At 34.9% G+C, this 26400-nt stretch overlaps 1 protein-coding gene across 2 annotated transcripts in view; it reads right to left on the reverse strand.

Moving 5' to 3' along the window:
• Positions 1-26400, reverse strand: part of Nell1 (neural EGFL like 1) — an 865354-nt gene that overhangs the window by 161838 nt on the left and 677116 nt on the right. For both annotated transcript variants that reach the window (XM_047517024.1, XM_047517023.1), the window contains exon 15: positions 22202-22297. In XM_047517024.1, the coding sequence (XP_047372980.1) occupies positions 22202-22297 (96 nt within the window). The remainder of the gene's footprint in view (positions 1-22201; positions 22298-26400) is intronic.

Consider the following 26400-nt stretch of genomic DNA (forward strand, 5'->3'; position numbering starts at 1 on the left):
AGTTTATCATTAAATATATAAAAATATCCAAATATATTACTCATAAGAGAAGTGAAAATAAAAAATATATAATACCACACCACCAGTATTGTTAACAAGAAAAATACAGATAATAAATATGTAGGCCCCCCACTGCTTCCAGACCCTGGACTGTGACCACTCCCTCGCCCCTGCCTCTTCCAGACTCAGCACCTGCCCACCCTGTGCAGACTCACCAGCATGGTTGGAGGCTGTTGCAGACATTTTGAATTATCCCTGGAGTCGTGGCCACCATCTTTGGGTGGGGTGGATTCCATCCTGAGATAAGTGCAGGAGACTGGAGGCCCTTTGACAGGTAATGCACTTGCATGGAGATACTGAGGACTGGTAGGTTTGAGTGGTGGATGACTGTGAATCATGGATTTTTTTTATTTTTAATTTTTTTATTTCTTCTTTTTTCTCTCATTCTATTTTCCTTTTATTTACCTATTTCCTCAGAGTCTCTTTCTCCCTTTTCTCATCCTAAAGACCAACATCTTTTGATCCCGCTCTCACTCTTCCCCTGATCTGGTACCTCTGCATATTTACTTCTTATCCCATTAATGTTTATATCCTCTGACCATCCCCATCCTCTTTGTCCACCACTGGAACTTGTAGGGCTCATTGCAAGCCTACTGGTTATACTGTAAATAATAATCAAACTCATCCTATCTGTTTATTACAATAATGTTGACATCTTTATAGGGGCTATCTGGTGTAGGGCTGCATATTGTTTATATTGGGTGCTGCTAATATTGATCTCCCCCTCAAAGGAGCAGTATTGGAGACCTGCAGGGCCACAATAAGTCTACAGTAGTGAAGCTGCAATGCCTCAGTTCTTCACTGCTAGAGGGGAAGATACAGGAATGACATTAAAAAACAGCTGAAGAAAGTGTCCCTAACAAATCAAGATGCTATTTTGATAGAATCCAATGACAGCACTGCAGTAGAAATGACAGAAAAGGAGTTTAGAATCTACATAATTAAAATGATCCATGAAGCAAAAGATGAGATAAGAGAGCAAATTCAGGCAATGTATGATCACTCCAATAAACAGTTAAAAGAGCAAATGCAGGAAGCAAAAGAGTTCTTCAATAAAGAGATAGAGATTCTGAAAAAAAAATAGTAATACTTGAAAGAAACAATAAACCAAATTAAAAACTCAATAGAAGGCATCACCAACAGAATAGCTCTTGTGGAAGACAGAATCTCACACAATGAAGACAAAATATTTAATCTTGAAAATAAAGTTAACCAAACTGAGAAGATGGTAAGAAGTCAAGCACAGAACCTCCAAGAATTGTGGGATATCATGAAAAGATCGAATTTAAGAAATTTTGGGATTGAGGAAGGCACAGAAATGCATACCAAAGGAATGAACAACCCATTATACAAAATAATATCAGAAAATTTCCCAAACCTGAAAAATGAAATGGAAAATCAAATGCAAGAGGTTTACAGAACAGCAAATGCACAAAATTACAACAGATTCACACAAAGGCAAATTATAATGAAAATACCTCACATCAAAATAAAGATAGGATTTTAAAGGCTATGAGAGAAAAGTCAGATTACATATAAGGGGAAACCAATACAGGTATTAGATATCTCAGCCCAGACCCTAAAAGCAAGAAGAGCCTGGAACAACATATTTCAAGTTGTGAAAGAACATGTATGCCAACCAAAAATCTTATACCCAGCAAAATTAACCTTCAGATTTGATGATGAAATAAAATCTTTCCATGATAAACAAATGTTAAAAGAATTTAAAATAGAAAGCCTATACTACAGAACATTCTCAGCAAACTATTTTGTGAGGAGGAAGTGAAAAACAACAGTACAAGTCAGCAAAGGAACTACCCTAAAGGAACTACCCTAAAGAAAAAGTCCATCAAAGGAGAAACCAAGTCAAGTTAAAAACCAAAAATGAGCCAAAATGACCAGGGATATAAATCATATCACAATAATAACCCTGAATATTAATGGTCTAAACTCATTAATCAAAAGACATAGACTGGCAGATTGGATAAAAAAGAAAGACCCAACAGTATGCTGTCTTCAAGAGACATCTTATAGAAAAAGACAACCACAGACTAAAGGTGAAAGGATGGGAAAAAACATACCATGCACATGGACTCAGCAAAAAAGCCAGAGTATCCATCCTCATATCAGATAATGTGGACTTCAAGCCAAAGTTAGTCAGAAGGGATAAAGAAGTACATTTCATATGACTCCAGGGAACTATAAATCAGCAGGATATAAGGATTTTAAATATTTATGCTCCAAACAATGGATCATCTATGTGCATCAAACAAACCCGTCTCAATTTCAAGAATCAAATAGACCAAAACACAATAATAATGGATGACTTTAACACACCACCCTCATCACTGGATAGATCTTCTAAACAAAAACTGAACAAAGAAACTATAGAACTAAATAAAACAATCAGTGATATAGACTTAATGGACATGTATAGAGTCATCCATCATCGAGTGAACATGCTTTCTTCTCTGCAGTTCATGGATCCTTCTCCAAAATAGACCATATGCAATGCCACAAAGAAGCCATTAATAAGTACAAAACAATAGAGATATTCCCTTGTATTCTATCAGACCATAATGGAATGCAACTAGAAATCAATGATAAAATAGAAAACAAAAACCACTCCTACACCTGGAGACCAAATAATATGCTTTTGAATGATGCAACGATAACTGAAGACATCAGGGAAGAAATAAAAAATTCTTAGAGGAAAATGAGAACAATGACACAACATATCAAAATCTCTAGGACACTCTGAAAGCAGTACTAAGAGGAAAGCGCATTGCATTGAGCTCATACATTAAAAAAATAAAAAGTCAACAACTAAATGACCTAACATTACATCTCAAACCCTAGATAAAGAAGAACAGATCAACACCAAAAGTAGAAGACAGAAAATAATTAAAAAATAGAATTGAAATCAATGAAATTGAACAAGAGAAACAATTCAAAAAACTGACAAAACAAAAAGTTGATACTTTGAAAAAGTGAACAAAATTGATAAATCCTTAGTCACACTAATGAAGAGAATGAGAGAGAAAACTCAAATTAATAGAATTTGTGATGAAAAAGGAAAGATCACGACAAACACAATTGAAATACATAACATAATTAGAAACTACATTGAAAAGTTACACTCCAAAAAAATAGAAAATATCAAAGACATTGACAATTTTTAGAGACATATAATCCTCCCAATCTGAATCAGGAAGACATACACAATTTAAACAGATCAATGCCAAGCACTGAAATGGAAGAAGCCATCAAAAGCCTACTAACCAAGAAAAGCCCAAGACCACATGGATTCTTAGCCGAATTCTATAAGACCTTTAAAGAAGAACTAATATCAATTCTCTTCAAATTATTCCATGAAATGGAAGAGGAGGGAACACTTCCAAAGTCATTTTATGAAGCTAGTATCACTCTGCTACCAAAACTAGATAAAGATGCATCAAGGAAAGAAAACTTGAGACCAATATCCCTGATGAACATAGATGCAAAAATCCTTAACAAAATTCTGGCAAACTGCATATAACAACATATTAAAAAGATAGTGCACCATGATCAAGTGGGGTTTATCCCAGGGATGCAACATTGGTTCGACATCCAGAAATCAATAAATTTAATTCATCACATCAATAGACATAAAATTAAGAATCACATGATTATTTCAATAGATTTTGAGAAAGCATTTGATAAAATACACACCCCTTCATGCTTAAAACACTAGAAAAAATAAGGAAAATAGGAACATACCTCAACATTGTAAAGGCTATCTATGCTAAGTCCATGGCCAACATCATTCTAAATGGAGAAAAACTGAAAGCATTTCCTCTAGAAACTGGAACAAGATAGGGATGCCCCCTTTCACCATTTCTATTCAACACTGTCCTTGAAATACTAGCCAGAGAATTAGATAGACCAAAGAAATTAAAGGAATACAAATAAGAAAAGAAGAACTGAAGCTATCACTATTTGCTGATGACACGATTCTATATTTAGAGGATCAAAAAACTCCACTAGAAAATTTCTAGAACTAATAAATGAATTCAGCAAAGTAGCAGGATATAAAATCAATATGCATAAATCTAAAGCATTTCTATTCATAAGTGATGAATCCTCTGAAAGAGAAATTAGGAAAACCACTCCATTCACAATAGCCTCAAAAAAATAAAATACTTGGGAATCAATCTAACAAAAGAGGTGAAAGACCTCTACACTGAAAAGTACAGAACACTAAAGAAAGAAATTAAAGAAAACCTTAGAAGATGGAAAGATCTCCCATGTTCTTGGATAGACAGAATTAATATAATCAAAATGGCCATTCTGCCAAAGGCACTATACAGATTCAATGTAATTCCAATTAAAATCCCAAAGACATTCCTCATAGAAATAAAGCAATCATGAACTTCACCTAGAAGAATAAGAGACCTCTAATAGCCAAAGCAATCCTGAGCAGAAAGAGTGAAGCAGGAGGTATCATAATATCAGATCTTAAACTATATTACAGAGGAATAGTAACAAAAACAGCATGGTATTGGCACCAAAATAGGCAGGCAGACCAATGGTACAGAACAGAAGACACAGAGACAAACCCACAAAAATACAGTTACCTCATACTAGACAAAGGAGCCAAAAACATACAATGGAGAAAAGATAACCTGTTCAACAAATGGTGCTGGGAAAACTGAAAAACAATATGTAGTAAAATGAAATTAAACCTCTATCTCTCACCTGCACACAACTCAACTCAAAATGGATCATGGACTTAGGAATTAGACCAGAGATCCTTCACCAAATAGAAGACAAAGTAGACCCAAATCTTCATCATGTAGGCTTAGGATCAGACTTCCTTAACAAGACTCCCACAAGAAATCAAAGCAAGAATCAATAAATGGGATGGATTCAAACTAAAAAGCTTTTTCTCAGCAAAGGAGACAATCAATAACATAAAAAGAAAGCCTAGAGAGTGGGACAAAATCTTTTCCACATGCACTTCAGATACAGCACTAGTCTCCAAAGTTTATAGAGAACTTACAAAATTTTACACCAAAAATATAAAGAACCCAATCAATAAATGGACCAAGGAACTGGACAGACACTTTACAGAAGAAGACATACAGGCGATTAATAATTATAATTATATGAAAAAGTATTCAACATCTCTAGTAATTAGAGAAATGCAAATTAAAACAACTCTAAGATTTTATCTTACTCCAATTAGAATGACTATTATCAAGAATACAAATAATAATAGATGTTGGTGTGGATGTGGGGAAAAAGGCACGCTTTTACATTGCTGGTAGAGTTGTAAATTGGTGCAGCCACTCTGGAAAGCAGTATGGAGATTCCTCAGAAGACATGGAATGGACCCACCTTTTGACTCACTCCTCGGATTTTAAGTCCAAAAGACTTAAAATCAGCATACTACAATGACGCAGTCACATCAATGTTTATAGAAGCTCACTTCACAATAGCTAGATTGTGGAACCAACCTAGGTACCCTTCAACAGATGAATGGATAAAGAAAATGTGGTATATGTACACAATGGAATATTTTTCTGCCATAAAGAAGAATAATATGGCACTTACAGATAAATGGATGGAACTGGAGAATAATATGCTAAGTGAAATAAGCCAATTCCAAAAAACCAAAGATTGAATGTTTTACCTGACAAGTGGATAATGATACATAATGGGTGTGAGGGGTTGGGGACTGAAAAGAATGGAGAAACTTTAGCTTATGTAGAGGGAAATGAGAAGGAGGAGGGGGTGGGGGTATGAAAAATGGTGGAATGAAACAGACATAATTACCCTATGTACATGTATAATTACATGAATGGTATGAATTTACATCATGCATAATCATAGAAACAAAAAGTTGTACCCCATTTATGTACAATGAATCAAAATGCAGTCAGTAAAAAGAAAAAAGAAATATGCATTGATAAATTCATGGTGCAATTGGAATTCTGATTTATTGTCACTGGAAATATAAATAGGTATAATTACTTTTGGAAACTGTACAGCGGTGTTCAGAATGAACCAATGAACATCTAGAAACTTCATTCTGTGTATATAGATACATAAAATGCATAATGATGGTCACCTATGCATAAGAATGTTTATTGTAGCAAAATAACCCAAACTGGAGCCAATACAAAAGACCAATAGTAGAATGGGTAAATATGCTTTGGTACATTCTCAAAATAAAATACTATTCCACAATGAGAATAAGCAAACTACAACTATGGGGAACAGAACAGATGAGTATGACAAATCTAATACTGAAGAAAATAATGCAGATAAAAAAGATGCTGTAATTCTGTGATGTTCAAAAATATCTGGTCAGTAGTGCTAGAAGCAAGGACAATGGTTCCTCTTGGTGGTGTCTTGGAAGAAGACAGGAGAAAGTCCACCACAGAACAGGTAATGTCCTATTTTTTTTTTTTTTTGAGGAGGGGGGTGTTTCAAAGGTATTTTATGTTATAAAACTTCAGTGCATTCTATACTTATATTTTGTTGCTTTGTTATGCACATTATAGTTCAATTAAGTTTGCTAACTTTATATAAGTTTTTCAGGCCTCCTGCCTTTCCTCCTCCTGTTATGACACTCAGGCTTAATTCAAGGCTTAAGACCTTAAGAAAAAGGAGACATAGGGAACATTCACCAAATTTTTGCTAGAGAAAACTCCACTAAAGAGTGTAGGAATTGAGAAAGAAATGGAGAATAACTTACATAGTGAAAAAAGAAATTATTTTTCAGAATAATTTCAACAATGCAGATAATTAGGGACTTAGAAGAGTAAGAACTGCCTATCCCACTTCCACATCGCCCAGCTGAGTGGGTTGACATGGCATTTAACCCTCTCAAGCCTCACCTATAAAATTAGAATAATAATAGTGTCTATCCTATTATCTACTTATATGCTCACTGTAGGGACTAGCACCTTTAAAGTAAGAGTTGTTGATGCATTGACAGAATTAGCAATAGTAGTTTCTCTGCTCAAATAGCAAGCACTTGGATGGCTGGTAACTACTGAAATGTAAGCATGATGTTCAAGTCATGAAATTGTATTTACTTTATGTAAGAAATAATTTTCCTTGAGAAAAAAATACAAGTGTTAAATCAGGGAAGGATTTGCAGTTATACTTGAAAAGAACTTCAGATGTCTGTCCAGAAACTTCCAATTTTTGGTACATTAGTTACCTGTGAACATCTGTTCAGAAACATTGTTTCCATCTGATTTTTAAATTTTAATTTATCTGGGGATGTGTTATGCCATAGCCTAATATGCATGGGATGTTTTAGGATGGTATTTAATTATTGTTATTGTTTGGATCTTTAATGTCCCATGAAAAGCTCTTATTAGGCAATACAGCAATGTCAGAGGTTAAATGATTATATTACAGAGGTATAACCTAATCAGTGGGTTAATCCACTTGATGGATTAATAATCTGAATGGACTACAGTCACATACTGTGGACAGGTAGTATGTAACTGGAGAAAGCAGGTCACTGGGGCTGTGTCCTTAGGGATTATATCTTGTCCCTGATGCCTCTCCCAGCCCCCTTTCTCTTGTTCTCTTTCCCTCTCTCCTTCCTGGATGCCACGAGCTACACAGCTTTCCTCTGCCACACCCTTATTTTGTGACATCCTGCCTCGCCTCAGGTCTACAGCAATGGAGTTGACCAACCATGGGCTGAATCTCTGAAACTGTGAACCCAAACAAACATTTCTTCCTTTAAGTTGTTCTTGTCAGGTATTTGATCACAGTGATGGAAAACCAACTTACACAATTATTATTCGCTGTTGAAGTGGCATCAGCATTAAGAGACTCTTGTGGCTTTTATTCCACTTCAAGTTCAAGCTCAGAGTGGTAGACCGGAAGGATTTTACTAGAATATCAGCCTCCAAGCTTATGTTCATATACTATGACTCTTTTCTACTTTATTGTTATCTTCTATTCATTAATTAGAACTACTAATTAATGCTGAGAACTATTTAAGAATATTGAGATGTTATACAACTTCGTCAAGGCCAGATGATGAATGGCAGAGATTATCCAGCCTGAAAGGTCACCTGTGCCCCACTGCCCTGATATGCAGATGCCCTGTGGGTTCATTCATCTTTTTGATATTTTCAATATTAAATCCTCATACCAATAATCTGAAGCCAAGAGAAAGAAATGAATACCTCTGTAAAAGGGAGATCGAAGGCAGTGTGCCATAATAGGAAAACAAAAAACAAAACAAAAAAAAAAAAAACAGAATTTTAAACAACTGGACTAGAATTTAAGGCCAAACTGACTCAGGTTTATAATCACGAACAATTTCCTTTATTGCTTAGCCTTAGTTTCCTCATTTGAAAATTAGGACACTAGTAAGATATCCCTCCTTGAGGTGATTGAGGTGTTGGAAGACTTAAAAAGAGATGATACAGTGCCTATAAATATGCATTAGTGATTTTAAAGATTTTTAGTAAAATTATTGCTATTATAACGATTCCATTCTCAGGAGAGGGTTAATCTCTGGAAACATCAGAGTAGTGTAGATAAGGTTTTAAGGAATCATACCAGCATACTCAGACTTCAGAGTTTACCTGAGAAAACAACCCAGAAGATGAGCTCTAACAACTGCCAGAGCATTTTAAATAAGTCTTGCCATTTTGAAGAAGGTAGCAAAGAATTATAGAATCCTAATTAGAATAAGTGATACTCTATGTATATGTAATATGCCCAAATATACTTGACTGTCATGTGCATCTGGAGAAAAACAAATCTTAAAAAAGCTAGCATCTTGTGTGACACAAAGGACAGTTCAAACCATGCTCTGACACTTCCTAGCTCCATAATATTGTACATATTACTTTATAGTTTTTAACATCAGTTCCTCAGTAAATGAGGATAATCATTCATGGAGTCACATATTCTTTCATTAAGTAACTACATCTTGAGTGCAAGCCACGTTCTAGGTAGTATTCCGAGAACTGGGGCCATCACCCCACAACAGCGACAAAACCTCTGGCATCACGGTGGTTGAAATTTCCTTGTGAAGAGAGAAAGTTAGTAATATTCAGTGCCCTAAAAAGGAATGAGTGCAATGGAGACAAGTAAAGCATGGAGTGGAGGTACTGTTGTCTGGGATAAGATTCAGTGTTGTGATTAAAAAGTGGTAGGAAAGGCTTTATAAGAACTGACATCTGAGTAGGGACGTAAAAGAGGTTAAGAAACCAATCTTGAAAATACGGAGGAAGAACATGCCAGCAAAAGGGAACACTGGGTACAAAGGCCCCGCGGCATTCATATATGTTTGAAAATAGCAAGGGGGAGGGGTGTGTAAATAAATGATGAAATTAGACAAGCAACGTGGGATCAAGGATGCCAATCAATACCTGCCTTCTGAGTAATAAAATTTAAATAACGTAATACATATTAAGCACATGATCTGTCTTAAATTGTGGTCTAGCCTAAACATTGAATAAGTATGTAGTTTAGATGGTTCCTTCACCAGTCTGCCTCTACTTCAAAGACTAAGAAAGCATGGTGCTCTTTGAGACACTAGGAAAAATATGTGTAGAACAAGAAATATAAACACCCCCAAAATCTTAATGCATGAATTTTATGGGGAATACACAAGTGATTGTAGCCTCTCCACATGACTAGAGACTAAGCATCTGGACAACTTTAAGACTTGCTCTTTGATAGTTGACATCATTTTACTAAAAGAAAGTGTGATAATGTTTTGCTGACAGTAAATAAAAAATAAGCTTAAAAGTGTGGTTCACATTTCCCTAACGGTTCCAATCAAATTGTCTGCCTAAAAGGGGGCTCAGAGAAACTTAAGAACCAGAAAAGGGACATATCTGATATTTCTTCAGATTGGGGATGTATTGCAAAAGGCCAGGGCTTTTTTCTATGGGAGGAAGAGAGGACTTGCTTATTCTCTTGAAGTGAAATGTCTAGTTTATGTATATCAAAATATATGGGAATGCTTCTGCCACTCAGAATGATATGTAAAACTTAATATGACCTCATCAACATTTCCTAAAATTAAAACCTTGGAGAGGGAAGAATGAGACTCATAGAAATGGAATGGAATAAAAATGGTTTGCACAAACACTATTCTAATCTGGAGATATGGTGGATTAGTAATAGGTATGCCCAGTTAACAATTCTTTGTAGGTATTTTGGGAGGAGTGGGCATGAGTGGACCAAAACTGTTGGCTAAAGGAAGTGTGATAGAAGAAAGAGGAGGGAAAACAAGTAAAAAAGATAACTAAATGTGATATGTTTTATGAGGGAAAATCCAGGTTAATAGGGAATATGATCAAAGGGATTGAGCCTTTACTAAGGAGTCTGAAAAATACTTGGGAAGAAAAACCTAAGTCAAAATCCATGTGAAAGAATAAGGGAAGGTGGAGTCAGATAGATATCATGGGGGAAAGGAAAGTAAATGAAAAGATGCCAAAGAGTTTCAGATACATGACTGGAAGCCTGAAATTGGAAGATTATGGCTTTGAGAATATCTGACAAAGTTCAGCACAACAGGAGTATTGATTATAAAGTGGAAGAGGGAAGATATCAGGAGTCGTCAGTGCTCAAGAGAGGAGGTTAGAGTGTATACCAAGTACACTGACAACCATTTAAGGTTTTTTTTTTGTTTTTAGTAAGAACATAATTTATCATCTTTATATTTTGTAAAGAATGCACTGATTGCAATGAAGAAAGAACATTTTTGTGTGTGTGAGAGATAAAAATAAGATTCAGCATCTGGAGACTGGTTTTCTGACATCATTCCAGGTAACAAACCAAAGGCAGTAGTTAAACAAAGAAGTGAGGTGGAAGAAAAAACAATAGATACACTGAGGAATCTGCTAGAATGGCAGAGTAAGCAAGGAGGAAAAATCAAGGATAAGTCTGACTACATATGATCCAAAAATACCAAGGATGAAGGTGTATGATTGACAGCACTATTTTCTTTATTCTTTCCAAGACATATCATGATGACAATATGGTGACTTTGGAGATTAGCATTAAAGCTCAAATGGCTTTATTTTTCACTAATTTATATATTTATTCAGCAAATGTCTTCAGCAATCGCTGTGTTCCAGGTAATACCCTTGTCTTTGGAAATGCAATAGCAATAAGAGAAAAAAAAAACTGTTCTCTTGGGTGTTTATTCTTGGGGCATACTACTATTGTATCACAGAGCCATAAAGTCACTGGACAATATAAGCATGACAGAGAGGGCGAAGGTGTCATTACAGCAAGGAGTCAGGGCCCAAGGGAAGGAAACACCTGAGCAGAAACCCCTATGACATAAGAAAAGTGACCACAGAAAGACCTGGAGGATCAACATTCCAAGCAAACCAAACTGTAAGGAAAGCATAATAGATCTGCTCCAGAAAAATTGAAGAGACAATTATGGCTGAAAAATTATTCCACAAGTGAGGGAGGGCAGAGTGAATGGTGAGAATGGAGAAGTAACAAGGAGGTGGGCCCAGAACATGTAGAGGCTTGTAAGTTACTGTAATGGTTTTTATTTAATTTACTCTGAGAGAAAGTGGGGAACTATAGAAGATTTGGACCAGAGGAATGGAAAGATCTAACATATTTTAACAATATCCACATAGCTTCTATATTAAAAGGAACTATAGGTGTAATGGTGGAGACAGTCCAGAAGTTTCTACTACAATCTAGTTGAAAGAGTACTATGAATCATGGCCAAGGAGGTAGTTCTGGAGAGCCTATGAAATAAAGATTCTACACATATTCTGAAGACTGAGTTAGAGAATTTAGATATAAAGGGAAGAAAAAATGAGAAGGGTGATTCAAACCTCAGTTCAGAAAATGTGAAAAAATAGATAACAATGTCCACTGGGAAGGGGAAGGAGAAACAATTTGAGGAAAACTTCAGGCCTATTCTGGATTATCAGGGACCATCAATAACTAAACTTTTATGGTATTTTATATTAATATATTTTATGATCAGTATGTGAATCTGAACATGTGTTCTGACAGAGAGACTGATACAAATGAAATCTCATAGGTTTGAAAAATCTTAGGTATATTTTGGTGACTGGATTTAGTTTAGAATGTGCTGGAGTTATGTTAAAGAGAAGTAGGAGATAAAGCCAAAGAGGTAGGCAGAGGTCTAATTACTGAAGTCTATATATCACACTTTGGAATTTGAACTTTATCTTTTAAGGACTGAGGGTATACTGAAAGGTTTTCTTAGCAAGATATCCTTTAATAAAATAATCTTCTAGGATCTCCCCTCATGGACTCAATCTACTTGGTTAAAATTGCTGCCACAACAGATAACTTTAAGGTCTCTGTTAAACTACAGAATGCTTTAAAACCACATTAGCTCACCAAGCCAGACACTGCTTATCTTTAAAACCACTACCTAAATGAATGCATAGATCTTGCTGTTTGATTCATCATATTTTGGACGCAAGTGAACATTTTCAGGCAACTACCATTTCTCATCAGTGAATCCTATTAGGAGAGAGTGATGCAAATCCAAAATTATATTCCTTCTAGGTCAAGCTATTGGCTTCAATTAGCCTTTTTCCGCATGATCTATAGTGCAAAGCATATTCTTGCATACAAAGACTTATGGCAAGTTACTACAGAAAGTTTGTAATTTCTGTGCTCTAGTTGATCATAGTTTCACAAAAAACTGGATTTCCTTTCTGTTTAGCCATCATGCTTCAAATTACTGTAGCGTTTGCATTTTCTAGGACATAGGATTAAAAATGAGCATTTGAACCAAACTCTTGACTTTCATAGTTCAATAGTGTGTGCTTGCCTGGTGGGAAGCAAGAGTGCTTGTCATCTAAATAGGAATTATTTTCTGCATTACTAACTAGACAAGGTAATCCCTAATAGCCTTCATTTATTTTATGGTGAATGCCAATCTGTTAAAAAAAAAAAAAAAAGATTGACTCCCTTTCCAATGGCAAAAATGCAAACAACTTCTTGGAAATGTATGCAGACAAAGTTACTGGAAATGCACAAAACTTTCTATACTATTCATGCAAATGGCACTTCTCTGTGTCCTCCCCATCTTTATTGTGATTTAATTTATCTGAGGTTTCCTTTAAATAAGGTTTGAATTGGAGCTATTACAACTTGTGATCTGTAAAATTAAAAGACTGGACCATGTGAAATTTAGGTTACTTGTCTATAGTCATTCATTTATTCATTTATCAAGAATTTATAGAATTTAAATGTAAGAGGATATTAAAATTGAATTTTTCCCATGCATGCCAGAGTTCTGACAGATAATAATGTAATAATAATTAAGAACACATCACAAAGCTGGGTGCTAGGCTGCCTTTACACCTCCTGTAGAAATCCATAGTGCCTGTATTAATCGCCTTCCAGCTCTGTAAATACAGACCTAAAAATCGAGTAGACATGTTGGTGAGGCCAAAAGTGAGGAATTCATTGGAGAAAGGTTGTTTGACATGCTGCCAGTTCCAGTTCACCTTTTTTTGTTTCATATATATATATATATATATATATATATATATAGATATAGATAGATAGATAGATAGAGAGAGAGAGAGAGAGAGAGAGAGAAAGAGAGAGAAGACAGAACTTCCTCTCTAAACTCATCCTAGGGAAAAATATTTTGAGCACACTTAGAAATATCCCCTGGATATTTGACTTATATCTCAAAAGTCTTAAGGTAAATGCCTAGGTCTAAGGCTACCTCTGTCACACAGTAGAGAAAAAAATAAAAACTGACCAGTGACCATGTTAGGAGACAGCTCACTGTGATTGGACTGACAGGGTGGGAGGAAAGAATCTACTTAAAGAAAACCTAGGGGCTGGGGATGTAGCTCAGTTGGTAGAGTGCTTGCCTCACAAGCACAAGACCCTGGGTTCAATCCCCAGTACTGCAAAAAAAAAAAAGAAAAGAAAAGAAAACCTAGTTATATGAAAGTGAGACAAGGATAAGAAACCACATAGATAAATGGGCCTTTACAAACACAGCAGTTATCCGGTAGGGGGTCAAGCTTCAGCAGACTAACAGGATTGTCCTTTCAAGATAGTTCCATTTGGAAATTTCCAGTGATCTGAAACCCTCACTGAAGCCCTCCACAAAGGAAGAACCAGCGACTACACATCTTCCATCCATCCATAGGACACCAGTGTTAGAAGACCCGGCACCAACCAATTCCATGAGAACTTATTCTTTCTCCCATAAAGTTCACTCACTATGGGGACAGAGATACATAACACCTATGAGTCTTGAAGCAAATTATAATACATGCATGTATGACTATGTCAAAAGGAACCCCAGTATTATGTAAAAGACACTAATAAAAAACATAAAAATAAATAAAAAGTGATTTAGAAAACAAAAAGGGAAGCTGCTGCTTTCTTTGTGAAAGAGCCCAAATCCTGCAGGGAACTTATACGCCATGTACTTTTTCTGAGTGCAGTAAGTACATATCTGTTCATGAAATTTTGAATCACATGGAACATGTCATTTCTACTTAATAATTTCCAGTGCTTATTGAGTGCTCACCAGACACCAGGAAATTTAAAATATGTTCTCCAATTAAGCAGTGTAGTTTTGGTTCTCATTTTATAAATCAAGAAAACGAGGCATAAAAGATTTAAATCACTTCCCAGGATTATAGAGCAGGGCCTTATAACTGGACAGTCAGTTTCCAGGGTTCAAGTTCTTAACCATATGCTATATATCCCACATTATTAGTCTCCCCTGATATATTTTATAGATTCTATAGAACAGTTTCACATAGTTTATTTCATTGATTATCATTATATATCTAGGTTTCTTCAAGTGTTTTTATTTAAAATGTCATCTTTTTAAGATATTATATGTATCCTTAAATATCATTTATGTGTCCATCTCTGAATATTTTCTTTGTTAATTCCTAGGAATGCCTCATGACAGAGTATAAACAACCTTAAAATTTAATTTAAATGATTCTCCCATTTCACATAGAAAAGGTGAAATTTTCCCAAGTAATAGTAAGTAGTGGAATCTGATAGATGCAGTTTTCCTGATGCTGACTTGAGAATGTTTGGTAGGTCAGTGGAAATGATAGCTAGAATGATTACAGTGTTTGCCTTTCCTGAGATTCCTGAGTGAATTTGGGAAGCCAACAAAGCACCAAGGTCTCAGATCTGCCCAAGTACTAAGACACCTATGCTATCAATAATACAGTTGAACTTCCATTTCAACTTCAAGAAATGGAAAATAAACAATAGCACAAAGAACCCTACTCAGGGACCTTACTCAAGTTGAATATGCCACTATTTCGGGTGCTAAATTAGTTCTCTCTTCCCCCAGAGTGAAACTCCATTATATAAATTAATGTGTATTAGCTTGAGAATAAATGACATAAAATGCTTCTGGGAATGGAGAATGCATTTTGGGAAAGATATGAATAAAAACACTCTCCATTTGAATGTTATAGTAGAATCTATAAGAACTATAGGAGTAGAAAGATTCCAGTAGCAGAAGATGGATACCAATACCTGGCATTATCATTTACCTGCTGGCTATTCTCAGAGCAGCAGCCTATTGTTGCTGAGTCTCTATTTTATTCCCAGGTTAACTGAGGAAAAAATCAGTAGTAGCTATCATTTCTACTTACAGGCTGTGTATCAGATACTCTACTAAGTGATTTAAATAGATATCTCACTTAATCTCATAATATTATTATGAGGAGGTAATATTGATATCCTTTTCCTGGTAGCAAACCAAAAGTTAGAAACGTTAATTATATCTAATCAAATGTCACAGATCCTGGTCAATAGCAGAACTTCAACTTAAATTGAACTAGTATGACTTTGAAGACTTTGCTCTTAATTCCTACTATTTCCTGTGTTCCTGCCTTAGGCATAACAAAAATGTTGAAATGAATGTATAAAAAATGTACATAATCAAACAGAAGATTATGGCTCATTACTCACATAATTTATTTGGCTTCCCATAAAATCTGTCAGGTTTAACTGCCTTTGGGCACAGATAAGGTGATCAAGAAACAGTGAATTATAATGTAAAGTATGTGAAATTTGGATTCAGTCATATATAGGTAAGAATCTCAACTCATTGACTATCTAGGTGACACTTATATGTGTTTTCAAATAGGCACAACTGGGTGAAATGAGAAGCTTCATGAGAAATAGCAAATGTAAAAGTTGGGCACTCGTGTAGTAGGCTAATGTGAGTTTCACATCACAGAGGCTGCTCTGGTGTGAGAGCTGTCTTCTGACCTTGGATCCAGTATTCTTTTCACTATCCCAGGCTGCATCTTTCTTTTCCAACCCAAATCCATGTTTGTGAACAAAAGGCATTGCTTCCTACAGTTGTACTTAAGTGACTCGAAAATCTGCTTTTTGTAAGGAAAATGAGAATGAAAATGGCTTGAGATATTTTTCTTTATGTCTGAGACAAAATGATGATCCTGGCAGGATCAAGGACAGGATTGTAAAATAGTTCCAAGTGGCTGAGTATTGAGTGACATCTCATTCTGAAGCCATGGAGAACTGATTTGTACCTTAGCCTTACAAGCAAAAGAAGAAGAAACTGGACTGTTTGGAACAGAAGAGAGGAAGTGGGTACCAAATGAGGAAAAGTCTCCTCCCTGCTCTGTAGGTGAAAGATCTCAGTGGTGGTGAGCTTGAGATTCTCTCAACTTCCGGTTCAGTGCCTCCCTTATGCTAGTCTTAATTTTTGGAAATGAAACATATTCAGTTCAGGAAATTCTTCAACCAAATTCACACTAATCTGACTTTACAGGAATTTGAAAAGAGCATCAACATCTATTCTTTTACTAGTGGGGTCAACTGGAAAACAACACAGAGAAACCTCAAATCTTCATATCTTCTCCTTATTAAAGATGCCATAAAATTCTGGTTACTTTTTGGAAGCACCTGCACAACAAAAGTGGGAACATTAATAACAGAAGTTGCCATTTACTGAGTATGTGACATGTGCCATCATTCTGAAAGCGTACAAGTTGAGAAGTGAAGTAACTCCCCTGACTGCTTATGAATTTGAAGTGTTACTTTTGCATTCATTCTTTTTCCAAATTTCCTATTCATAGTCCTGTGATACCTGGAAATAGAATAAATGTTTTCCTCTCTGTTGTGAAAATGGAATTATAATCTACTTTTTAAATGATTTTAGAAACCTCACCCCAGTTATAGAGGTAAGCAGAGAAATCACAATAGATGAATGTTGATAGGAATCACTCAAACTACATAGGTGCAAGATTTAAAATTTGGAGGAATACAGGAATCTTTTTTTCTGACAGTTTTTTAATCCTGGTAAATGGATACAATACTCCAGGTAAATCATTACTTTCTATCTACATAATTGTAAGTCCCTGGAGCACAGGGAAGATAATGGAAAAAATTATCCTGCAAAATGTCATTTCCTTTTGGAAAGGTTAAAAGATGCCCAGTAACTGAGAAAAATTAAGTCTTTCTATGATGTTTATGTTCTCTTTGTAAATTTAAGAATTAAAATATCATTTGTTATTACAAACATAATTTACATTTATTACAAAAAATAGGCATTTCAGACAAGCAAAATAGGAAAATCATTACTATTGAAATTTATATTGTGAATGGATAATAATCTTAAACTTCTTTGTTGCTTATTATATCCCTGAAAATGATATGATTTCATTCTTCTTTATGACTGAATAAAACTCCAATAGGTATATATACACCATAGAATATTTTTTATCAGATACTTTCTATGCTTTGCAAAGGCTTAGAGACTATGAAAGGGTCAATGGTTATGTGAGTTTATTGAATAACTGTTACAATAAATAAACCCACTTCTGAAACAACTGTAGAAAAAGTCAAGGTCTGCTATTTTTATGACACCAACTTGTGTTTTCAATTATTTTTACACCAAACTCTGGTCTAGCCTACAACTTGGCTAGTCTTGTATAGCTCTGAACAGTCTGATTCACAAGACACTAGGTTATGGATACTTGATGTCTGTACAATTATATTCCTACAACTTTTAATTAATATAATATGTAAGGGAGGAAATACAGTATAACTAGGGGATTTGTCTGTACCATCACAAATAGCAATCTTGATTTATATCACTGCCAAAATACCTACTAAAATGTGCCTGATTGAACAGTCTTGCTATGGAGAAAGCATTTTTGTGCAAAGTCCTCTTGTGATGTCCATATGTGTCTTAATTTAACACTAGAAATCATCTGCTTATTGTACATTTAAATTTTCCTTCTGAGAAACAGAGTCAATATATCCTCTTTCTTCAAGAGAATACAAGGGTTAGAATCACATGTTCTTGGGGTGTGATTGGAACATGTTTACTCCATCAAGTGAGAGTGGACATAGAATAGGTTGTTTTCATATCAATTTGGGTTTTAAGACTATAAGAAGGTCTGCCCACATAGCATATGATGGACATTAGTCAGTCTCTTGTTTTTGAATGGTCAAGATTTTTCTAATTATAGTCAACCCTAAGTAGTTGTAAAAATCTCCAAAAGATGCTTACAGATGCATTTTGTCAACAAAAAAATGTTGTTAGTTTTCATAGTATTATCAAATGATACTGAGATACATGTGTGTGTGTGTGTGTGTGTGTGTGTGTGTGTGTGTGTATAAAATGCTACATCTAAACTAGAAGTTCTCAATGGGGGCAATTTTGTCAATTTTGTCTTCCTGGGCAAATTTGTCAATGTCTGAAGACATTTTTTATTATTCTGACTAGAGGTGAGGACACTAATGGTATTTAATAGACAGAATCCAGTGGTACTACTAAATACCTACAATGTAAAAGTCAGTACTCCACAACAAAGAATTATCTGGTCCAAAATGTAAGTAATTTCCAAGTTAAGGAATTCTGATCTAGATGTAGATCCACACAAGTATGTGGAGATGTACCTTAAACAAATATGTTTAAGTATACTTTTTGCTTGCAGGTTTGCAAGTAGGAATACCAAGTAGACAACAGACTCTCTTACTTCTGTTGTGATCTGGCAATTAACATATCTCTGGATTTAATGTGCTTTTTGATTTTGCATTTGGAAAGTCCCTAAAAGGATTAGTGATTTTTTCCATTTTGTTCTGTGTTGGGCAACTCTATGTTATCATGACATCCTATCTGTTTAGTTCTTAGGAAGGTGAAAAAGAGAAGTTTTCTCACAAGTCCTTATCCATCCAAAAATACTATTTTTTAATGATTCTTCATTTATGTCACTCTTCAAACATCTCCATAATAACTGAAACTAAGCCAAAGTTAAAGGCACAGAGAAGGAACAATCAAAGGATAAGAATGAAGATAATGTCTCCATAAACTAACAGAGGCTAAATATTTGCTAATCTCCAGTGGGTTATAGAAATGTAAATTTAATAAAATCTCATCAATAGCAAAAAGTATAGATTTGTTCATTTTTGCTGTACATATCAGCAAGTGGGATTTTTAACTTTATTATATCCCAGATAGGCATTTTCTTAAATTATTTCAATGATTTTTACTATACTTGAATTTTGAAAGGCTAAATATTACAAGCAATAAATAAAATCAATAACTAGACAAGAGCAAGAGAATATGTTTAGACTAAATGTAAGTGGATTCTATGTAGTTCAAATGGGACCATTTAATTCAGAAGTTAAAACAAAGCAAATAAAAGGTTTAGTATGCTCATGCCATAAGACCTTCACAATGCAACTGCCTTTTTCCTTTGATACTCTTGGTTCTCAAGACATCTAATGTGACTACTGCTGATGGCAAATAGACTTACTTAATGTTTGTTGCTAATGATCAAAGTAAAGTATGATCAAAATGGCAAAATAATTCAGAGGTAACATGGCATAAACTTTCAGTATTTGGCCCATCATTCATCTAGAACCCTTGCACACAGCTGATTGGAAAATATGTACTTTATATTTTTAATGAGAATTACAATGGAATTTGACTATTGACCAAGATCCTGTGGAATGACTTTGTTCCTGATAAGGAAAGCATCACCCATAGAGAAACTTTGTTTAATGTGAATGTATTTTTTCCTTATGATGACTGTACATGAATTCAAGAATATGCAATTATTGATCACAACTTTAACATTTATCTGGAGACCTATGACCTGCCTATCTCCATTTTACTTCTGCTCTTGGTCTTGATTTCCGCTTTACCTATATATTTGATGTTCCACATAATGGGCCAGAGTGTAAGCATTGATTTGATCACCCACTTATTGAGTGGAGACAAGGACAAAGGACAAATCAACAAGGCAAAAGAAACCAAAATCAATTTTTCCTGGGCTTCCACTGACCATAAACCCTGGTTTGGATAATGTTCCCCTGCAAATCATTTATAATATACAAATAATATTGTGCTTGTGGTTAAATATTGTAATAACCAGAGATGCTTAGTGAAAATGCAGATTTGTGAACCAACCACTCAATATTCTGATTCAGTTTTTCTGGGGAGGTGTCCAGGAATCTACATTTTAACAAGAAGTTCACATATTATCACTGAGAAACACAAGCAATGTTTGATAATACAGGCAATATGGGATGCAAGTTGAGTTTTATACTTTTTCAGTAATTGAAGAAATTGGTGAACTTATGCTTTAGTTTGCCATCTATAAAATGGGAGTAAAGTATCTCTTTTGTTTGTCCTCAATATTAAAATATTTATTGAAAAAACCCAATGCACAATTAGTACATAGTAAATGCATTTCATTAGCAGTAGTATCTGTCATCATTGACATTGTCTGCCCTCATTCATTCCTGTATATTCATTCTGGGGAAATATAGGAGATGTAGAAGTAATGAGAATCCTTTAGATTATTTTTTTGTTTCATTTGGAAAACCTAATTAAAATTAAATGCATTGCAATAAGGGCATGTATGCTAAGTTACCATTAAATTTCTTTGCTTTTGGCAACAATTCTTTAGCTCCATGTGGTAATTTTCTCATGCTGCTCAGAGGCAGTATTTGGCCTTTTCATATTTTTTAAGAAGAAACAAATTAATTATTTAATAAATGTGATTTGATTTATTGATAACATCACAAAATACAAAAACAATGGTGCTGATACCATTCACTGATTTCCTAGTTGAATAATTTATGTAGTAAAATTTGACTCTTTTTTTTTTTTTAATTAGACTACCTTACATAGGTAGTACAAGAATGGAGTATAGTAAATGGGCAAATTTTAAAAACATTATCTAAAGTCATAGACTTTTAAACATGAAGAAAAGGACATAACTGCTTTGCTTAGATAATCTCTTTGTGTAGTAACAGAGATAATATAGCATCCTATTTCCTTTTTCTATTCTATGATACAAGAAGCCTCAAGTGTGATATCCAGACTCAAAAACACACAAAGCAGTGACTTTATCCTATGAAAATGTATGGGAAAACACAATTAAATATTTATTTTTATAGGGCATTAAAATTCCTTGCTTGCATTTGACACATATATTGACATGAATATCAAATTTCATTTGTATACAGGAGGACTTTCCAAACATCAGGAAAGCTTGATTTCAATAAATAGTGCCAAGTGAAAACACCAAAAATAGATGCACATGATACAATCTTAATAATACTAATTGACTTATATTACGCGGTCCATGAATGATAATGCTTCTAATAAACCAATATTAGAATAAAATCCCAAGCATACCAATAAACCTGCCGCTGCAGTTATTTAATGTGCTTTTATGCAAGGAGCATGTGCTGCTAATTTAGATTCCGTTGACGAAGCAGATTGTTAAAACTCCAACAGTCCTGGGTGATGCTACCCAATTGATGATAAGTGGGGCAGGTCAGTTCATCAGGCTTTATCTCTAATTAGCACTAAGAACACACGCTGCAAACTATAGCAGAGGAAAGGCTTGACCTTGCTAAATGAGATGTGCATTGGAGGGAGGGCAACTGAAGCTCAATATTTCAGAGGGAGGAAGCCTATTATGTAGCAAGCAAAAGGTACCCACTTTCGAAAAGCCACACCTACCATCAAAACACAATGAATCAGGTCAACCCACAGAAACTTACTCCCAGAGACATAGCTTTCCTTCACCCTCCCCCACATCTTTCTCCTTACTCAGTGGGGGGATAAAAAAAAAAAAGTTAAATTTACCTTTCTCGCAGTGGCTTCCTGTGAATCCGGGTGGACAGACACATTTGTTAGGAGCCACACATGTTCCACCATACCTGCAGCCCTCTTGGCAGAATGCTGTCACAAAAGAATGCAGGATTTCACTTAGATAAAATGCAGTATGGAAATTCATGGTAAACAGCATGAGCATTGAAAGGGTTCTTTGTTGCATAGAGGTTACACTTCTATATTGACTTATTTAAAAAATCCCATACACAAAAAGAAATAAATTTAATAATACCCATTTCACTGGTTTATATGGGATCAATTGAAATAATGGATGTGCAAGTGTTTAACACAGGACTGGCAAGTGTTAAATGGTAGCTACTATTAAAGATATAACTGTCATTATTATTGGTATATTTGAAATCAAATAGGATAAATCAAATAACTAGAAATAGTAAGGTCAGGGTGAAGGCAAAGGCTTTTCAAATTGCTGACTTTTATAATCTACTATTTTCACTGAATATCTTTTATGACAATAATTTTTCTAATTTTTTTAAAAGGACTGTTGGTAGTCGATAAAATTTTTGATAACAAATTTAATAAACAGCTTACTTTTGATTATTTAAGCCATTTTGAATATTTTGTTAATAAAAATAATGCATTGTCTTTGTAGTTAATATGCTTAGCTAACCCCAAATTATTATTTGAGGAAAATGCCTTTGTAAATGCTTCTTAAATGGGCGTGGATTCAAGGCTTTTGATAAGTCTTGCCCCTGTATTACCCTGCTACCCCTTCCATATGAGGTCAGTTCCATGTGTTACACACAGACATAGCATAGCAAAGCAACATGCACCCTGGACGATGGCCCGAGGGACAACTGTACATTTGCATATCATTGATTACCATTTCCTTCTCATCAGATGGACTATAAGATGCATAAAGATAAATGTTTCTACTCATCACTATATCCTTGTTTTGGTATCTGACCACATAGGAAATGCTCAAAAAATATTTGTTGAATGATTTACCTTTCATTTTGCAGGTTTTTTCTGACAGGAAAACTCTTGTTCTAACAATTCTGTATCTCTTCAATCCAGAATAATTTATTTTCAAATGCTGCTAAATAACCAATAATTGAGTGTACGACTTAACAAAAACAGGAAAATGTTTTCTTAATGAAGATGATTGGGACTGTTAACCCTGTGTTTCTTTTATTCACATGAAAACTAGACATGCAAATGTTTTAAATTTTAATTGTAGCTAGAAAATGTCACCCTGGAAAAATGTCATGGTTATATTTCGCTATCATTACATAATTAATATGAGTCTAGCTTTAAAAAGCCACATGATGTGTTTAGACAGTTGAATACCAGTCCAAGTACAAAGAACTTCTCACAGTGTTGCTGTTTTCCACATCATTTAATAGCTCTTGGATGATTTAACATTCTATAGCTTCAGCAATTAATTGTGAGCTCCTTTGCTTCTGCCAGAGGACAGAAGCATAAACCCTGGATTTTAAGTACCACTTCCTATCCAGCATCTTAGTACACTTAACTTATGCCCAAAAAGATTTAGACAATAGCTGCTTTGGTATGTTCAGCATAAAACCCAAAATACATATAAAAGTATGTATATAAAATCTCTTGTGCCCAAAATATCACACATTGTGAGATCCAGTGACTGATATTTTAAATAAGATATTTAAAGTAGAGCTCTACATCAAAGTTAACATCATAACAGGAAAGTGTTTTTGCAAGCTAAAAATGACAGATGAAGTCGCAGCAAAAGAGAAAAGCACTTGGAAATAGAGGGCTCCACATGACTTTTTTCCCTCAAAAATGAAACAGCATTTCATCCAGAACCTGGAGATCTGATTAGGAGACTTGGTGATGTTCCATAGTGAGTGTGTGCTCTTGGTTTAGTCAATTCTTAAATACAAATAATAACTGGAGGTTTTGTGAGGATAACAGAGGACATTTTTGACATTCTATGAAGGTACAAATATCATAATTATTAGGGTCCCGAAAGGATGAAATGAGTTAATATTTGCAAGGAACTTGAATGGTGTTTGGCAGAGTGAGTGCTACGTTGTGTTTTGTTACATAAAATTGATATTAGTGTCATCGTTACAGTGATGAAACGACCAGGAGTAAATTGTCTACAACCCAGACAAAATAAACCACAACAAGTGTTCACCTTCACCAACAAGGGTTTAAGGAATCTGCTGTTACTTGTGTTTGTTTTAATTTCTAATAAGAGTAGTACTCACCCTTATGATAGGTGTCAACTGTTTCCATATAAAATACGTGAAACTGAGGTTCAGAAGTCAAGTACCCTAAGACACCATAAGTATTAACTGGAAGAGCTAAGATTCAAACACAGAAAACTTTGCCTTCAAAATCTTAACTGTTTTATTTAAGTTACAGTTCAGGTTCTTACATAAAATGCTATTCAACTAGGCAGGTTTATTCTTTTTTGAATAGTCCCATAAGAATTAAAGGAACTCAATAAAATTTACAAGAAAAAATGCATGCAAACTGTATAGGTTGTATTACAGAACTGGTGGAGGGAGTGTTAGTATTCATCTATTGATTCGGTCAGTCTCTATTGTGGTTAGAATAGGAAGTACTCCTAAGTCTCATGTGTTGAAGGCTTGGTCCTCAATGCAGCAAGTTTTCAGAGGAGGCACTTTGGGAAGTGATTAGATCATGAAGGTTCTGACCTCATCAGTGGATTAATCCATTGAGAGCTGAATGGATTATTGGGAGGAGGTGGAAACTGTAGGCAGTAGGCATGCTTGGAGGAAGTAGGTCACTGGGTACATGCTGTGGAAGGGTATATGTTTTTTTTCAATCTCTGGCCTCTCCCATCCTCTGTTTCCTGGCTCCCATAAGCTGAGCACTTTCTTCTGCCACTATCTTCTTCCATGATGTTCTATTTCACCTAAGGCCCAAATAATGGAATGAGCCAAACACTGTTTGAGACCTCTGGAATGGTGAGCCCAAAATAAACATTTCCTCCTCTAAGTTGTTTATGTCAGGTGTTTTGGTTATAGTGATGAAAAGAAGAGTAACACAATCTCTATTTTTGTCTGACCCTAGTCATATTTCTCATAAATCTGGCACATACCACTTTTAGAATTCATCTGGAATAAACAAGGAATCCATTGCCTACTTGAACCTTAGACATTATAACAAAATTTCTAAAACACCACACCAAATAAAAATGGACAATATCATCCAAAACTCAAACTATTTTGAAAAAAATCAAGATCAATACAAGTTTTCTTTGACTACCTCATAAAATATCAAAATAAAAAATTATATCTTGGTTTAGAGGTTTTGGATGGATTATTTATAACTGAATGAACTATTCTTAATTAACTATGAACCCAGCATTTCAGAGGAAAGGACTCTAATAGTCAGGAGACCTATCATTTGTACAGCATTACTGTGTTGGTGGCAGAACCAAGAAAAGAAACCAGGTTGGCACTATAATCTCTTCCTAGTTTATGAGATAGATTCTTAGAAACAGTATAGTCCATGTTGCTGCTCTAGATTTATAATTAGCTATGTGACCTACAGCAAATTATTTCACCTCTGTGTGTCTCATTATTATCAGAAGCAAAGCAGTAATGGTTAATAATGATGACATCGCTGCTGTGGGGGTTAAATTAAATTACCAACATCACCACCCTGTACAGTGCACACCAAGTGGAATGGGCTCAAGGATTGGAGGTGATTGCTGTTTATTTATCACCAGGATTCTGCTTTTCCACATAATAATAATAGTATATAAATGTTCTAGATTCTGGAGATGCAGGAGTAAGCAGAAAAGGTCTCTAATGGTCTCTAAAGGTGCTAATGGAGCTTATATTTAGTGGGCCTCATTGCCATTTTGTCCTTGCCTTTGTGATGTCCATAGTATCATGTGGTTTGCCATTATGGAACTTGGAATTGTAACTCCTTTGCAAATTCAGGGAAACTCAGGCACCATAGGTATTTGACTTAATATGTTGCCTATTTGTCAACCTCTGTCCAGAATCTGCAGCATGTCATAAAAAGATTATATATACACTATGAGATTATGAAACTCAATCCAATGCTTTAGTGACATTTGTTATTAAATTACTTCCCTGGAGGAGATGTTTGATTGGATCAACTCTAAAATTGTATGCTTCTATTTTTGAAAGGATACTTTTTATTGTGCAAGAAAATAAAATCACAAAACTCAA

This window comes from Sciurus carolinensis, chromosome 11 (genome assembly GCF_902686445.1).
Source record: "Sciurus carolinensis chromosome 11, mSciCar1.2, whole genome shotgun sequence".
Classification (NCBI taxonomy): Eukaryota; Metazoa; Chordata; class Mammalia; order Rodentia; family Sciuridae; genus Sciurus; species Sciurus carolinensis.